The following is an 18,759-nucleotide window of genomic DNA, read 5'->3' as shown; positions in this document are numbered from 1 at the left end:
ACCACAGACGCGTCCTGTTAACTCATTTCGACTGTAAAATGTGTCCGTCAGTCAACTATTTATTTTGTAATGGAATTGAAATTAAACAGCAATAATACATTTGAAACACTAGTTTGACGTTTAAGGGAAATATGCTTTTTTGCTTTCTTGCCTTGAGTCAGATGAGGCGATGCATACCACATATGTGTATTATGAGCTGCTGGTTATCTTAGCTTAGCATGAAGACTGCTTAACAGTAATCCCCCTACCAGCACCTCTAAATGTCTCTTTTTGTGTGTATCAAACAAAAATGATACAACATGTTGTTGATTAGTGAGCTTTTGAGGTGCTAGATTCTGACAGAGCCAGGCTAGCCAGTTTCCAGTTTTTAAGATAAGCTAAGGTAACTGGCTGGTTGCTCCAGTTAGAAATGTAATGGTCAGACATATCAATTTTCTCCTCTGACCCTCATCAAGAGCACACTTAGGTCTGATGAGATTTACTCCTAAGTATTATAATTAGGTATTGAACGACAAAGCATTTTTCGATACTCAATACTTTAAAGGCAATTTGGCCGGTGCCTAAAAAGTATTGCATTCTGTACTCAGTCTTAAGCACACGGTTCCCAACTTGTTGAACTATTCCTTTTTAAGAAAATGCATCTCATGAGAGCATGTTGAGAGAGAGATGATTTATTTCCAGCAGTGACCTGCTGCTGGGCTCACCGCCAAATCTTGTTCTGTCCTCCACAGCAGCTCACGAGACTCTACGGAGCCTCTGGACAGACAGAGCAACAGTGACCAGTGGAGCCACCCGCCCCCCACCTCCACCCTTCCCCCAGAGCTCTCCTCTGGAACAGTTCTGCCTGAGCACCCGCAGACTCCCACTCCAAAGACTCAAACAGTCACAGCTGCTAAACACAAACCAGCAGAGAACAATTCCCTGGACAACGTAAAGACAACAGAGCCTCCCTACATCGGAGACACTTACGTGAGTGAAGACATCCGACCACAAACGGTGAGTCCTACATGTGCACATTTCATTTGTCTGTGCAGAAAGCCCCTGTGTGTAGTCTGCTTATGTGACTATAGCACCTTTTCAAATTATTCTAAAGTCATGTTTTTGTATTTTGCTTTCTTGCGGCGCCATGCTGGCTCACCTGGTGGAGCGTGCACCCTATGTACCAAGGCTCAGTACTTACCACAGCGGCCCGGGTTAGATTCTGACCCGTGGCCCTTTGCTGCATGTCGCCCCCTCTCTCTCCCCCCCCCTTTCCTGTCCGTAGCTGTCCTATCAGTTAAAGGCAAAAAAGCCCCAGAAATAACCTTAATGTTTTTAAGGTTATCTTTTGAAGAAGAATATTTAGCTTTCTCTCCTGTCCCTGGGTCAGATTCAGGGGCTCCAGCCCCGAGTCGGTGCGTTTTACATGCAGTTTAAAAACCTGATTATGTTCGGCTTGAAGGTGCAGTAAGTAAGACTTATAAAACTGTCTTTCTGTCATATTTGCTGAAACTGACCCTATGTTCCAATAGAACTACATGAAGCAGGTCATTTAAAAACAATCTGGCTCCTCTGGCTCCACCTACAGACTGGAGTGTGGTGAAAAATCCACCGCTCCCTGTTAAGATGCACCAATCAGGGCCAGGGGGGTGGTGTCTAACTGCGTGTCAATCACTGCTCATGCACACGCATTCATTCTCCCTTGGGGGGGAGGGGCTCATTAAGTCCTGGATCTTCCCAATCCTACCTACAGCACCTTTTTAAAGTGCCCATATTATGAAAAAATGACTTTTTCTGGGATTTGGGGTGTTATTTTGTGTCTCTGGTGCTTCCACACGCATACAAACTTGGGGAAAAAAACATCCATGCTGTCTTGAGTGAAATACGGTTTCTGAATGTGTCCTGCCTTCAGTCTCCGGGTGAGCTGTTCAAAATCTGCACGGCTTTCTACGTAACTAGCCGAAACGAGAGGGCTAGGGGGCTAACTGTTAGCATGCTAGCGCTAGCATGCTCTCTCGTTCTCAATGGCAAAACACTGCTACAACACATATGAATTCACCCTAATCTACAAAATAAATTGTATAGAACTACTTACATGTTCTGCAGGTACTCCACGCAAAGTTGGAAGTGTGCCCTCATTTAGAAGTCTCCCGGCTAATCCTGCCTTGTACAGGCTGAAGTTGGAGAAACAGCTAGTTAGCTCATGTAATCCTTAGCTAGCTACTGCACATGTGCGACTGCCAACAAAGATGTTACAGAAGTTGAGAGGTCTCACTCTGTAGCTAAAACAGAGACCTGAACACAGGGTGAAGAGGAGCTGCAGCAATGTGCAGTACAACACAAATATGGTGTTTTTTGAAAATTAAACCATGTAAACCTATTCTGATACAATCTCAAATTAGTTATGAACCTGAAAATGAGCATAATATGGCCACTTTACGGTTCCTCAAACACCATGTAAACACCTACCCTCTGGCTAAAGTTAGAATTCCTATACCCCGGTTAACAGACCTAGATAACTCCTTTAGTAACTGGGGTATTCTTGCATGTATACACTTTAACCGGTGTAAACCCGGGTTACGCTTCTGCAATGCTCTGTAGGTTATAACTGCCTCTTCCCGTTCTCTTAATACACCCATGTCCCTTCTTTCTCCACAGCAGTGGTTTTTGACCCGGAAATAGCGACAACACTAGTCTTTATTCACGACGTTTCACTTATGGGATTGCTCTGTTGCCGAGGGAAATTCAGCCGGATGTTCATTAACTTCCAATTTCCTTCCCTAGGCTATTTTGCAGAGGCACCGGGGCTCTGTGTGGTGCTCAGCGCCACCCAAGACGATTGTGATTGTTTTAAAGAAATGCCAATAAACCAGAGCATGTTTTTCTCCCATCCCAGAATGCTGTGTGGACTAGCCAGACCCTCCTCCACAGCACTGTGGCCAGAGGAACTTAATAATCCCCAAATTGGTCGAGTCGGAACAGGAGAAAAAAAGGGTTCTAGGAACTGCAAAAATCCCTCCGTTCGGAAAGCGGCTAATGACACAGAATGTATGACCCTTTTGGTCGTGGCTTTCATACACTTTCTGTAATAAAACCCTGGGACAAAATCTTATCAAATGGGTCTGTGGTGTAATTTGTGTCAGTTTAGGGGTCCTTGATGTGAAAAAGTCTGGGAACCACTGGTCTGGTGCATCATATCTGTGGGGCATCAGAACTTGTTGAGACTGCCCAGGCTTCTGGTTTTCATCAGGCTGGAGATGTTGTCATAGGGCGGCTGCCCCATTTGTACTGGGTGGATCTGTCTGTCTTTCCAGTAAACGCTTCATAGAAAATAAAGCCATGTCGCTTTCTGCCGGGCTCGGTTTTCTCCAGCTCCCATCCTGAATGTGTCCTCTACACAGACTCTCTCTGAGCTGTCAGATGGTCCACCGAGGGAAAGGATGAGAAAACGCACAATATAAGATTAAAAAAAAAAACTCAGTCTTTGCACATCTCATGGCAGCATTTCACAGGGTTCTGTAACAAAATAATGCGTCCATACGGTGAATCCCAATCTTTTTCCTGGGAATTTCATGGCATGCACACACTGTACTTTTGTACAGTGCAGCTTTTAAAGTAAAAAAAACGATCAACTCAGTTAAGCTGCAGTTTAGGCTTTGAGCTGTTACATAAAAGAGGAACACACACACACACACACACAGGCTGAATCGATAATTGATTCCACAGAGAACCAGCGACAGATAACACGATTAAAGAGATAAAGTAGTGCCATCCATTCGTTGACGTTTGCATGTGTGGAACCTCTTCATGCTTCCTTCTCTGCCCGCATGGGGTTTTAAATTTAGCACATCAGCAAAGTGTGCCCATGGAAATTTCCTAATAATTATGTCTGTCAATGGATAAAAAGCTCCTGTTGTAAGCGTTGTTCTTTTGCAGCTGTGTAATTCCAAGATAATTGGCTCCAGTGAGAGTCTGGAGGTTAATCATGAGGCCATGCACCCTGCCAAATGGAACTAATGATGCTGGCTTTGTAATGATCACAAGGGACGTGCTGTAAATGTGTGTTGCAGTCGTAGAGTGGACATCAGACTTTCATTTTTTTCCTTTCCGATACCCGAACTTGCCTATCGGCCGATACTGAGTACCAATCCCATACCAGTGTTTAAACCTTTTTTTTTTTTTTTTACTACGTTTTAACAGCTGTATACTACTATCCCTGTATGGATGCGATATGATTGCTATCATTGTCATTGGCCTGGGTCAGGTTCACTTTCAGTGAAACGTGAACAAACGCAGAGAATGGCCCCTGTTTTAACGATCTAAGCGCACAGCATGAAGCGCCTGGCGCAGGGGTGTGTACAAATCCACTTTTGCTAGTTTAACGGCGGAAAAAAGGGTCCGTGCACCAGGCCCATGGTTCAAAAGGGTTGTACTTAGTGTCTTCATTAATCAGAGGTGTGTTTTGGGCGTAACATGCAATAAACCAATCGGTGTCCTCTCCCATTCCCTTTAAAAGCCAGGCGCGTTTGGACCTTGGAGCATTGCTGTTATGATGGAGGATTTTCTAAGCAGGGAGGAGAGATTTTCAGAAGAAGAAACTGATCTGCTCGTGCGTGAAGTGAACGCGCGAGTAGATCATATAATACTATTTCACATTGTAATATTTTTAATCCTTTTGAATGTTTGTGTGTTGCTGTGCGTCCCTGTGTGTAACGAGCATAGTGTGCGCGCTGTGTACGAGCCTAGGAGCATTTTACTAATGCTCTGTTAAAATAACAATGAAATGCTGAGTTATTGACTTTAGACCAGGTTTTTGTTGGTCAATGGCGCGATCACTTTCCGCAGCCTCAAGATAGCAATACGCCCAGAATGCACCTGAACACACCTCCCTGTAAGACCAGCACGCCCAGAATGCACCTGAACACACCTCCCTGTAAGACCAGCACGCCCAGAATGCACCTGAACACACCTCCCTGTAAGACCAGCACGCCCAGAATGCACCTGAACACACCTCCCTGTAAGACCAGCACGCCCATGGGCGCACAGATGGGCGCAGGTGCATTTGCTATTTAAACGATGTGGGCACTGGACGGGAAATTGACAGCTGCGTCGCTCTTAAAGGACAATTCGGGCGCAAAACGAACCTAGGGGTTAATAACAGATGTGTACCCACTCTGTCGCTCTCTGGGACATGTTTTCATGCTAATCGAATGTGTTTGTAGCTTGAAACAAGCTAGCGGGGACCGCTGATTTGCTTACAACGCTAGTATTCTGGGCACAGGGAAAGTAAAAACAAATTATTTAATATTTATACCACTAAAAAGGCTCAAAATATCACCACACTTCAATGGTAGCATAATGAGGGTCCCTCCATGTTAACCGAAGCATTAGAGAACATTGTAAGTGTACAGACAGTTTATTAAAAAGAGAGTTTAGGAAGACAGTAGCTCCCAAGACGGCTGCCGCCTGTATACAAGTCTTTATAATCTATCTTTTTAATAAACTGTCTGTACACTTACAAAGTTAAACTTGTTCTTTAAACTAGCAAAGACACTTGTGTTGGGCTTTGCGCTGCGCCGAGTGCAAGATAGGGACTAGAGCTGTATTCAGGCCTTAAAAGTTATGCCCGAGCCCGACAAGTACATTTTTTAAAGATTATTTTTTGGGGGGCTTTTCCCTTTATTTGATAGTGACAGTGGATAGACCGGAAAGGTGAGTGACAGATGGGGGATGACACGCAGCAAAGGGCCGCAGGTCGGACTCGAACCCGGGCCGCTGCAAAGGACCCAGCCTACATAGGGCACAACCGAACCCGTTTACTTTTTTTACATTTATTCATGACTAACGTCGGCTATAGGCCACTTGGAAGTTGGAACAAAGAAATAAAATAAGTCCTCCAGAGGCCAGCCTCCATTTCACCTCCTCAGCATCCATTTTCGTGCTAATCGATACGCATCACCTGACCGCTCATTTATAGTGCAACCCGGAGCGCAAGCCCGAACCCATGTAAAATGATAGAAATTAAGACCAAACCCATCAGGCAAAGATCTTCACCTCTAATAGGGACCAAAGAATGTCGCAACACTTCAAATCACTGTTTGTTTTCTTTGGCCTTTCTTTTTAACCAAGGAAAGATATTAACTTTTTTTTTTATTTATTAATTTCTTTGTGATAAACTCTATTTCTATTATTGTGCTATTGTTGTATTTGACCTTGTAAAGCACTTTGGTTCGCCTCAGTTGTTTTTAAATGTGCTATATAAATACATTGACATTGAATGTTGTAGAACTTTATTATCCAGTTTGACAGTCAGTCATAACGGTAAAAGAACATCTTTCTTCGGGGCTATATTAGGTATCGGATCGGTGCATAAACTCCAGTACTTGCAGATACCAATACCAGCATTTTAAGCAGTATCGGAGGCTTTTCCGATACTGATATCGGTATCAGAACAGCGCTACTTTCTCTATGCGGTTTGCTTACAACAAGGCTGTTACCTTTCTGCTTCCCTCAGAACTGCTCCGATGGTATCCGAAGTCGGGTCACCAAAACAGAATGGAGCGGACGGTTTCGGAGAGACGTTCCTGTCCTGCAGTGGTCCAAACACGTCACTCGTGAACAGCACAAGCGCCTGAGCCACTACCCAGGAGCGCATGGCTGGGGCGGGATCGAATACAAGAGTGAGTTATTTTTAAAGATTTTTTTTTTTTTTCGGCTTTTCCGCCTTTAATGGATAGGACAGCTAGGTAAGAAAGGGGAGAGAGAGGGGGAAGACATGCAGGAAACTGTCACAGGTCGGACTCGAACCCTGGACCTCTGCGTCGAGGCATAAGTATTGTTTATGTGCGCCTGCTCTACTCACTGAACCAACCCGGCCACCAAGAGTGAGTTTCTGATTTTTGTTTAATATTTAAATTTAAATTTTTTTTTTTTTTACATTTTTTTTGGTATCTAATTTTTTCCCCCTTTTTTTTTTTTGATAAAATGAAGATTGTGATTGGTTTAAAGAAATGCCAATAAACCAGAGTACGTTTTTCTCTCATCCCGGAATGCTGTGTGGACTAGCCAGACCTTCCTCCGCAGCGTCTGGCAAAGCGAGACTAATGCAAATAAAATTCAAAGTACACATGCATGACACGTGTTGTGTGGAGACCAAAAGCTGTCTAAAGCCTATGGTGTACTCTTCATCCATACAGAAGATGCAAAGTAGTTTGGATGATTTGATTTAGGACATGTGGGCCTCATGACTGTTAAGATGCTTATCGTGTTGAGATAATTGTAGCTTCCTTTTTTTTTTCTCTCTCTTGTTCAGACCAATCACTAATAACTAAATCTGTAGGCAGGTGCAATTACTTAGGCAACCAAAAAAAGAAAAAAAGAATATGTGGTTCAGCAACTAAATCTTTTTCTCATGATGCAGGGATTTTTTAAATTTTTTTTTTTTTTTTTTTTAAAGCCTTTAAGGCTGTGTTAAATCAATCTCATCCAGATTAATTCTGTTTTTCTGTGTCACAGCATTGGAGGAAACTCTGTCTGTCCTCAACTCTTCTGCTAACTGGCAGCTGCTGGACGACTGGAAGGATCGCAGGAATAAATCTGAGTGCATCCGCTGCGCCGTGGTGGGGAACGGAGGGATCCTTAAGGACTCAAAGAAAGGGAAGGAGATCGACAGTCATCACTACGTCTTCAGGTAGATGCTGACTCTGGCCGTAAAGAGACTTAAAGAGCACCTATAATGCTTTGTTTGGATTTTTCCCATCTTTAAAGTTTATTTTGTATATGTATAAAGTACAAAAAAAACACATTTCACTCCAAATGGAGCTTTCTCTCCCACAGACAGCACTTTTTTCTCAACTGCCTGAAACACCTCCCACACATTGCTGCTTGAAATTCCTCAATTATAATACTAATATAATAAGTTGATTAAACTGTTAAACTACAGTATAACCCAAACAGAAAATGAGCAAGTAAAAAAGAAATGCAATACCAATGGATATACAGTTGTGTTCAAAATAATAGCAGTCCAACATCACTAACCTCATTAATCAAATGTTTTGGTAGAAGTGATATTTCTACATGGCAAATAATTTACTAGTAAGTGTTGTAGAGTCATAGAAAACCAACAGACCCAACAGTCATGACATGCATGCTGCTCATTCTGGGTAATTGAATCTGTAATTGAAAGGGGCATGTTCAAAATAATAGCAGTGTTGTGTTCAGTTAGTGAGGTGATTGATTCTGTGAAGAAACAGGTGTCAGTTATGGCCCATATTTAAGGAAGGATGCAAATATTGTGCATGCTGGTTATAGTGCATTTCACACTGAAATACTCAGCAAAATGGGTCGTTCCAGACATTGCTCTGAGGGACAGCGGACTTTGATTAAAAAGTTGATTGGAGAGGGGAAAACGTATAAAGAAGTGCAGAAAATGATAAGCTGCTCAGCCCAAACTATTTCTAATACCTTGAAATAGCATCCAAAGCCTGAACGACGTGGGAAAAAAACGGTCAACTACCATTCAAATGGATGGAAGAATAGCCAAAATGCCTTTGAAATGGGTCTTTCAACAAGACAATGACCCAAAACACACCAGTAAGTGAGCAAAGTCTTGGTTCCAATTGAACAAGATTGATGTTATGGAGTGGCCAGCCCAATCCCCAGACCTCAATCCTATAGAAAACTTGTGGGGTGACATCAAAAATGCTGTTTCTGAGGCCAAACCCAGTAATGCAGAGGAATTGTCCTGGGCTGGAAGTTGGTCGACTCCATGCAACACAGATGTGAAGCAGTTCTCAGAAATAATGGTTATGCAACTAAATATTAGTGGAGCGATTCAAAGTAAAGCAAACCCTTGAGACATTTTTCAGTTCATACAGTAAAAGTTTGAGTTTGTAAAGAAAAATGCAAATACTGCTATTTTTTTTGAACAGCCTAATATTACTTTTTCTTCACTTTATGTAAAGGTATAACACAAACTTGATCAATTTTGGTCTTGAATGTGCAGTGTTCATAATGCATTGATATTATGGAATTAAAAGCTATTCTAAGGATTTTGAGCATTATTCACTTTTTTTTTAAACACACTGCTATTATTCTGAACATAACTGTAAATGATTAAGACTTAAAAACCCAGAGTTACAAACATGAGACAAAAGCGAGTTTAACCTTCTGAGGACGAAAGACTCACAAAACTACTCAAAAAGCGATATTACAAATTTTCATTTCAGACATTTATCTACTATTTTAAATCATATATAACCTTTTTATAAGACTTTGGTAAACTCATTTCAAGCACCAAAACAATATGTACAACACATCATAAGTTATGGTTTGTTTTGAAAAGAGATTTGAGGAATTTTATAATGCGAACGTCAGCGTTTCAGCGTATCTCTTTACACGTTGCTCTGGGACAGATTTGGGCATCACTCTACAGAAAGCTGAGTTTGTTCTGAACATTTTGATATGGAACACACGGGGATCAGTTATATGCAAATACCTTAAAAAGGGGAATTTTAGAAGATATGTGAAAATGCCCTTAGACCTCAGAGGGTTAAACAAGTGCGTATTCAGCTGCTTTAAGCATCAACCAAGACTGCAGAACGTTAGACAATAGGAAGAGCGTTCCACAGGGTCGGATCCACCACTTCAAAGCAACGGTTACCTTTAGTTTTGAAACGAGTGCGTGGCACCTCCAGTAATCCCTGGTCAGAAGACTGAGGGTTAGTAGTGTACGGATGGAGCAGGTCCGAGATATAAACAGGTGCCTGACCATGCAAGGCTCTATACGTCAGATGGTGTAGGCGGAATTTGTCCATTGTCTATTAAAGGGGAACTATGCAGTTTATTTTAGCTTAATTTACCTTAACTGAACAGCTTCGGAGTCACTGGAATGGTTATATGACTTTTCTCGGGTTGAATGGTGGTCGTCTTGCTTCCCCCTAGCGCCTGTGAGCGGAAAAACCACCCTTGCAATTTTTGCCCGGCGAGCCGCCGGCCTCAGCATCAGGAAGTATCGCATGATATCAGGTCTCGCAATGTAACCAATTGCTTCACGGCACTGCACACATACGCCCATTCAGGAACCGGCTAACAAGGTAGTGATGGAGTTTTTCACACTATCGTCATGGCTGAGCCGGCTAAAAAGAAGCAGAAAGCTAGGAAAGCATTGTCGGAGGAACAGAGGAAGAGGAAACGGCAGACTGACCGAGAGAGGAGTCAGACACGAGTAAATATAGGAGCTGCCAAATATCTATTCCGAAGCTGTGGGGGGGCTCTATAGAGAAACGTGAGCAAAAAGCGAGGAAAACGGCGAAGAAATGACCAAAACCTTTAATTAATTCCTGCGCCTTCTTTCATCGAAAGTTGACCAGAACACAAGGATCAATCTGAGACGAAGAGTTCAGTTCAGCAAAGTTTACTGAGTCCAGCATAAGAGTTACAACACAATTGTGGGTTCACAAACAGCATCTAAGTTTCCCTAGCAACAGACATCAAGTCAGAACTGGCCCACCAAGATCTTGTCTGATTTATGAGCTCCAATCTGTTCTCTCCCTCAAGCTTTTATCCTATCCTAATAGGGGGTGTCTTCTTGTTTTTTAGACTACTAGACAACTATTTTTGTGACTTAAGCTTAATTTTCTGTGCATCAGAGGTCACCCAGAGTACTTTTAACCACTTCCTCAATAACCAACACAGCTCTTTTACAACGGGCACATTTTGTTAATAAAATATTTCTACAATGGTTGGGTAGAATCTGATCTCAAATGCCTCATAATGTCTTAAATAAAATTCTGTATGAGACGGAGAGTTTAGGTTCGGGGTTGTGAAGAGCTGCTTCAGTCAGACAAATGTATGTTTGCTGCATCAACTGACAGATTAAAGGGAATACTATCAGAATGTCAATGTTGTTCTGTCGTTGTGTTTGTGTGTTTTCATCTGTTTGTGGACACTTGTGATCTCCAGGAGCAATGGGGCAATCATTAAGGGCTTTGAGCAGGACGTGGGGTCTCGGACCACCCACTACACCTTCTCCGCCAACACACTGATGAACTCCATGAGGAGCTACGCTCACGCCGGCTTTAAAGGACCACCTTGGTCTAAAGTAAGGACCAAAAATATAAAAGTCTGCATCTTATGATTACTTTTACAGTCGATTAGTCATAGAGGAGAGAAGAAACTAGAACATATTCACATTTAACAAGCTGGAATCAGAAGTTTTACTTTTTTTCATAAAAAATGACTCAAAGCGATGAATCGAAAATACTTGGCGATTCATTTAATACAATACAGTCAATAAACCTCATTTATATGAAATTTTACCAAAGTTTTGAGTGAAAAAAAGCTGAATTTCTTAATTATTTTGACTAAAAGTTAAGGAACATACTGTATGTTGATGGATAATAGCAGGCTGCTATATGTCTAAGTTTAGTCAGGATGCTGTTGTGAAACCATTTTCAAATTCAATAAAAGTAGTAATCATTCATTTTACTTGCAAAGAGCGTTATATGGAACCATTCACGTTTATTTTTGGGCAATTTGGTTGAGAAAAACCCATATTTCTGAAAACTTTTCCATTTTTAGTTGGGGCTAAAATAATTAATTGTCTTGCCGTTGTACAGGAACTGATCCTTTACAAAATGTTTTTTTCAAATGTTCCACCAAAATAAGTTCCTTCCCGAGACTATTTAGCAGAGCCAGCGTCGCTTTTGGTTTAAAGAAATACAAATGAGCCGGATCGATTTAAAAGTCACATCACACTCTGCTGCTCTCCAACAGGAAACGCGCTATGTGTTCCTGCCAGATCACGACCGTGATTACCTGCTGATGAAGGCTGCAGTGACACACATTCCGGTGAAGCAAGGACCTGAGAAAGGCATAGAGTGAGCAACACTTGCATGCTGTAGTAACCATGCAATTTTTGCAATGTTATGTTTTTAATCTTTATTCTTATATAGTGAGCTATGGACTACATACATCTTAAAACATTTCACAGCTTGTTAGATAAGATATAAAATGTATTAGTCCCACAGCGGGGACATTTGCGGTGTTAGAGCAGGAAAAGGGGACAGTTCAATAAGAGCCTGACTCTATACTGTATCAACCCCCCCAATGTTAAACCCAAAGTTACGCCCTTTGCATATACTGTACTATATATTCTTTGCAAATTCCTCATTCAACCAATTCAGCTTCTTGTTTTTAATACTACAGTTATTTTGTATGTATATATTTTTTTGTATGCAGACTGAAAGGTTAAATACACAGTATTCACGGTATTGCATGGAGGAATTTGGACCTAATATGTAATATTTGTCACAGGGAAAGTAGCGAGGCTTGGACCCAAATGCAGTTCAGAGTTCAGAATTTATTAACACAAACTAGAACAAAAAGTCATACCAAAAACAAACAGGCCAGGAAGAAAAACCACAGGAGCACGACACGAACAGGCATGACAGAAAACAGAACAAAACAGAATAATGATCCGTCAAGACACCAAGGAAACACAGAGACTAAATACAAGAGGTAATGAGGAAACAGACGGGTGACACAAGGGCTAGGAACAGGTGTAACACATAAGAGAATAGAGAGACTACAAAATAAAACAGAAAATGGAAAACCAACAGAAAACATGAAACCAGCTAAACACAGAAACTTGACACTGGACGTGACAATATCTCAACAAATATTGGATGGCAAGGCCGCTTTATTTATATAACACATTACAGCAACAAGGTAATTCAGAGTGCTTTACATTCAACATTTGTTAAAGAGAATACAAAAACAGCTAAGATACAATATGCCAGGTATGAAATACAAGAATAAAAGCTACAGTGCAGTGTAGGAAATGAACAATTACTCAGAAAAAGGAGAAAGAGAGAGGTCTTCAGCCTCGATGTAAAAGAACTGAGAGTTGCAGCAAGACCTGCAGTTTTCTGGGAACGCTGCTTCTCCTGCGTTTAGTTCTGACTCTGAGCTGTCCCAGATCACCTGAGAGGTCTGGCTGCATCCTAACGTAGCAGCAGATCACAGATTATTATTTTGGTCCTATGCCATTTATGGATGCCGTGACATTTCGTGCAGACATTCATGATCCCCAGAGGATGAACAAATTAACTGTGGTGATCCCCTGACTTTTCCTCTAGATCAGGGGTCTTCAATGTTTTTTTTTAACCAAGGACCACTTAATCGAAAGAGAGACAGAGCAGGGACCCCCTACTACATATATTGTATAAAATTGAGTTGCATATTAAACTGAGCCTACAGTAACGTGTGGGGCAGCCTGAAGCCTTTATACCTCTTTAGTGCATAGAATACTAAGCTATTCAAATTAATTGTTGGCATGATTTAATAAATCATGTTTTAATGTTACACATACATGACTACTTTACCTATAGGCCAGTAAGCCTATCACTAATGTATTTTTTTCACTAATAGGCTGATTTATATTCGCTAATCATATGTTGGATTAGTGTTAAGACGTGTTAAAACATTAGTGATAGGCTTACTTGCCTATAGGTAATGTAGTCACTAAGATAGCCATCAACAGATACAGTTAATCCTAAGGATTCACTGTGCCACATGTATGTTTAACATTTAAAACATGATTTATGAAATCATGCCAACAATTATTTTAATAGCTTAGTATTCCCTACACGTTATTGTAGGCCCAGTTTAATATGCAACTTAATTTTGTACAATATGTAGTAGAGGGTCCCTTCTCCGTCTCGCCTTTAGTTAAGGGGTCCTTGGCTTAAAAATGTTGCAGAACCCTGGTTTAGAGTGACATGTTTCAACAACTATGGGATGATTGTAGTAAAATCTGGTGCAGGCATTCATATTTCCCTGAACTGTACACTCCCGTAAACTAGTTGAAATGGCAGGCCAGGGGTTAGTGCCGTTGTTTCACCCACAGAACTGTCTTAATCTCTACCACTTCCGTATTCACACCCTGTCAAGTTTCGCAACTCTTGTGGCTTTCTAGAGAAAGGAGTTACTGTGCTAACTAATTCATGTACAGGAAACCATAACTTTCAGATTGAATGTGTTATTGCACAGCACTTATTTTCTGATAAACGTTTTGTTTTGTTTTTGTAAGTGTGGGTTCGTTGTGTGTATTGTTGTAATAATGTCACATTTTGTTCCACAGTCCATCCAAGTACTTTGGACAGGACGTGTCAGCAGAAAAGCTAAAGATGTACCACCCCGATTTCATCCGTTACCTCCGAAACAGGTGAGCGAATTATGAGCGCGGAGCAGGTGGACGGAATGAAAGCAGGGCTCACATTTCACATAGTTGGAAATGAGATTAAAAGAGACGAAGCTGAGGGCTGAAACCAGAGTGAGCTGCGGTGGGAAGTTCCCACACGGGGGGGGTGTGTGTGTGTGTGTGTGTGTGTGTGTGTGTGTGTGACTTTTAACCACTTATTCTGGTTTTGTTTCAGATTTCTTCGTTCTAAAGCTCTGAAAACCAAATATAAGGACATTTACCGTCCGTCAACAGGCGCTGTGATGCTGTTGGCTGCACTGCATACTTGCGACCAGGTAGAATTCCTTGTAACTGTACTGCATGTTGCTGTCAGTCATCTGTGTATTTACTCTGGGACAAGGCTGCACTTGCCTGATAGCATGAGAATGTTTTGACTCTAAGCAGTTGGCCCTGTAAATGCATGTATCCCTGATAAAGTTTAGCTTTATTATGCGCTGCCAGTGACTAATTCAAACCACAGTTGAGTAAATATGCAACGGTCTTTGTCTCATGCCCAATTGATTGTTATTCTACTTATTTATTTATCTGATCGCCCACAGATTGCCTCAGATTCAAAGCATGTCGTCACTGTCAACCTTTTTTTCAACCTGCTGTATCTGGGCAGGGAATGAAAATAAGATGAAAATGATTTTAGCTGAGTGAGACGAGTCAAAACACAACATATGAGGTTATAAAATGAAATCTGTTTAGATTTTTAGGTAATTGGATGACAGAATTTCAACAAGTCCTCCAAACCATATGATGATATGGGTCCTTGATTTTTACCCCTTAATACAACCCACAGTGTTTTCCGCCCTTAAACAGAGAAAGTCAGTTGCGATTTTGAATTACAGGGAACTTGCCGCTCTTGTACTTTGTCACATTACTTCCTGCTTTGCTTCTGTCGTAATTACTACGGCCACTAGAGGGCAGTGTCAACACACAATAGGAGTCCCTACACGATGTGATTTGTACATGTGTAGAACGGTCGCCATCTTTGACACACATCTATCTATCTATCTATCTATCTATCTATCTATCTATCTATCGATCGATCGATCGATCGATCGACAAACCACATAGTTACCGACGAAACGCGATCGATCGATCGCGTTTCGTCGGTAACTATGTGGTTTGTCCAAGTGGTGTTGCCGTAGCTAGCTGTCAAAGATGGCAGCTGTTCTGCACATGCATGACTCACATCGTGTCTTACCAGGCGCCGCCACTAGAAACATAAAGATGAGTCGTAAATGCTACTTGAACAAACAACCTATGGGAGCGTGTTTTTTGGGGAGGACAGCCAGCAGAAGTTTTATCCTGACTGTAGTTTTTGTGTTGTCTTTTGTTGATGAAGGTGAGTGCGTACGGCTTCATGACCCCAGACTATAAGAACTACTCTGATCACTACTACGACACAACCTACCACGGAGTGGGCTTCTTCATCAACCACGACCTGCGGATGGAAATGACTCTGTGGCAGCAGCTGCACCAGGAGGGGCTCATACGACTCTACATGCACAAGGACTTTGGGTCGAACCAGAAATGATGTCATCCCGTCTATCTGCACACGAGTTACCAGCACGGTCATAAAGGAAGACAGATGGACGACTTTTCCTTCCTTGGCTCAAAATGACTCTGAACTGAGCAAAAACAAATTTAAATTAGATTTTTTCGGTTTGTGGTCCACTTTGATTCAGACTGAAATAATTCTACAAACATTGGATGCATCATCATTAAATTTGGTACAAATATGCAATGTCCTTAGAGGATGAATCCTTATGACTTTGTCCAACACTTTACGTTATCCACAAAACTTAAGGGCATTCCCAGCAACCTGTGCTACTTTGTTTAGCGCTAATAAGCAAATTTTTGCACGCTAACATGCTAACCTAAGGTGGTAAACATTTCACCGGCGAAACACCAGCATGTTAGCATGCTAATGTTGGCATGAAACAACCGAAAGCGCTGCTTTGTCATATAATTCAGTGTTTACGAGCAACCAAATAAGCGAAAAACATTCACGTCAACCTCAGTTTTATTTTGGAGTGAGAGGAATTTTCTGTCAACAAAGTTGGCAGTTGCATCAACACCAATACAGTTGATTTGGCTAATTTAGAACGAGCTATACACAGTCCGTTTTCACTGCTGAAGATGAGCAAAAGTATTTAATATGGGTGTAAAAGTAGATACTCTTGAGTATCGCGATATGTTTTATGATGTGACTATCGGTTCTCCGTAACACTATCATTTTTAAATTAATACTAAACATGAAAAGATTTGTGGCAGAAAGTGGCTTATTTTGTGTTGGCTTAACCACCGACCGCTGGGCAGCAGTGTTGCAATCTATCTTCAGACTTCCGAGTCTTTCACTCCAACGTATGCATATGGTGGTGTGTTCTTTATCTTTGACCTTTTTCCTAAAATTAGATAAGTAATCTCAATATAGTCTCCCATTGCCAGACCTTCCTCCACAGCGCTGCGGAGGAAGGTCTGGCGAGTCCACACAGCACTCTGGGATGGGAGAAAAACGTGCTCTGGTTTATTGGCATTTCTTTAAACCAATCACAATCGGCGGTGCGAAGGACGTGGCACGGTGCCGCTGCAAAATGGTCTCAGGAAGGAATTTGTTTTGGTGGAGCGTGTACGTTCAAAAGTTGTTTTAGTCGTGCAACAGAAAACTCAGATTGGACAGATAGTCTAGCTAGCTGTCTGGATTTACCCTGCAGAGATCTGAGGAGCAGTTCACCATAGTCCTCACAAATCCACCGGAGGTTAGAACGCCAACACAAAGACAGATAAGTTTTAGTTAAAAGCACCGCAGTGCCTTAATACAGCTGAGGGAAGGGCGTTGTCAGTTTCTTTGCACCACTACTCATTTATCTCACTTGTGTCTTAGTTCTTTCCATTCAGGGTGGATTTAAGAGATGCAAAGGAGGAGAGAGAATGAAAGAAACACGTATTGGTCAGCCCTGCTCTAGTAAAGGGAGGAAGTGTTATCAGTAGATAACGTCTCCTGAGGACTTCCAATGATTCTTTGGGATTTTATTGCTTTGTTTTTATCTGAACAGATGTGGGTATTTCATTTACCACCTCCAATTAATTTTAATGACTGCAGAGGATCAAAAACAAACTTTGGGCTTGAACTTGAATAGTTAATAGATTGTCTTGTTATGCGAGTGTTTTGGCATCACAGCGCTGCCAGCGAGACTGCAAGATGACAAGGTTGCATCCAACAACATTTAAAGGTTTCAAAGTGTTTACACGCTACTACAAACTTAAAGAGTGATTTAAAATGTTGTTACTCTTTTATTTATACTTTTACAAATTTAGCAAATCACCAAAACCGTGTTTACGAGGACGAGTTCAGAGCGTATCATACAATCAGTATCTGGCTGAGTTAAGAGTCGTTTCTTGTTACCGTGCGATATGGTGTGTTGACAAAGGACAAGACTGCAAATGAGTTGGCCACTTGCTTAAAATATCCTGTCTCCCCGTCCTAAATAGACAGTCAGAGCGCTGCTGGCAGTGGCCAAGGTCTATTCTGACATTTACTATATATGTTCTCTGTGTATGTGTATGTCTGTGTGTGTTTGACTGGGACTAAAGAGCTCATTGTGACACATATTGGAACCTGAAAGTGTATTTAGTTTAAGGGATTTAATTTATTTTTTTCATTATTCTTCCTTTTTTTTTTAATGGTCATAAGTGTACTTTTCTTTTCAAGTTTTTTTTATCAAGGTGCCACACTGTGATGATAAGGACACTGTGTGGTCTTTACTCGACTTTTAGTGCCTTTATTTTTAAATGTGAATCAGTTAGTTTGGATGAAGCATTGTGGCTGAGGTGGAAACTTCTAAGGTGATTCAGGACGTTTCCACAACAACACAAACGAGGAGGACGGTGGCATTTGAATGGCGTTTGAATTTCGGCACGGTCGCCGAGGACCGCTCTTGTGGAATCTGCTTCGTCAGCCACCACACGCGGACTCCTCTCTGAGCTGTGGCGATCAAAGTTCATTCATATTTATTGTTGCCACTCACCTCAGACTGGACTGAGGCATCACATCCTCACATGATTAAACCGATACTTTTAATTGTATTAACAGCAAAGACAACATACTGTAGGTCTGAGATGGAGGGAAGAGAAAATCAACCAAAGACAAATCAGGGAGTGTATGTATTTAACATTTACTTTTGGTGTAATATTGAATCAATACATATTAAGACAAAGTGATGGGTCATCTGAAATACTGGATTGCAACTAAGTGTAACCAACCAGGGAAGGGGAGACCTTTTTATTAAATCTGTATAAAACTAAACTGATTTTATCTCAGTGGGTTTGTGATTCTTTTGTGGTTGAATACAGAAACTGATAAGTCTCATAGATTTGTATAATTTAACAGAAACTGATATGTAATTGTAAATTATAACTTATTTTTGGAAAGAACTTTAAAAGTAAAATATAATTAGTTGGCTTTACTTTAAAAAAGTATTCAAAGTCATTGCCTCAGAAACATAAAGTTAAATTAACTTTTATTC

General features: G+C 41.3%; 1 protein-coding gene across 3 annotated transcripts in view; it reads left to right on the top strand.

Annotated features, from left to right (window-relative positions):
* The window catches only part of st6galnac (ST6 (alpha-N-acetyl-neuraminyl-2,3-beta-galactosyl-1,3)-N-acetylgalactosaminide alpha-2,6-sialyltransferase), a 33,335-nt gene extending 14,792 nt beyond the window's left edge, over positions 1–18,543 (top strand). For 2 of the 3 annotated variants that reach the window (XM_078278812.1, XM_078278811.1), the window contains exons 3-10: positions 732–996; positions 6,494–6,659; positions 7,495–7,669; positions 10,942–11,080; positions 11,755–11,858; positions 14,123–14,206; positions 14,418–14,517; positions 15,576–18,543. In XM_078278812.1, coding sequence (XP_078134938.1) covers positions 732–996; positions 6,494–6,659; positions 7,495–7,669; positions 10,942–11,080; positions 11,755–11,858; positions 14,123–14,206; positions 14,418–14,517; positions 15,576–15,767 — 1,225 coding nt within the window. In that variant the 3' untranslated portion in view covers positions 15,768–18,543. The remainder of the gene's footprint in view (positions 1–731; positions 997–6,493; positions 6,660–7,494; positions 7,670–10,941; positions 11,081–11,754; positions 11,859–14,122; positions 14,207–14,417; positions 14,518–15,575) is intronic. The other variant, XM_078278813.1, reaches the window with a different exon arrangement.
* The last annotated feature ends 216 nt before the right edge of the window (positions 18,544–18,759 follow it).

This window comes from Sander vitreus, chromosome 21 (assembly GCF_031162955.1).
Source record: "Sander vitreus isolate 19-12246 chromosome 21, sanVit1, whole genome shotgun sequence".
NCBI lineage: Eukaryota > Metazoa > Chordata > Actinopteri > Perciformes > Percidae > Sander > Sander vitreus.
This window is presented reverse-complemented; position numbering and strand designations above follow the sequence as displayed.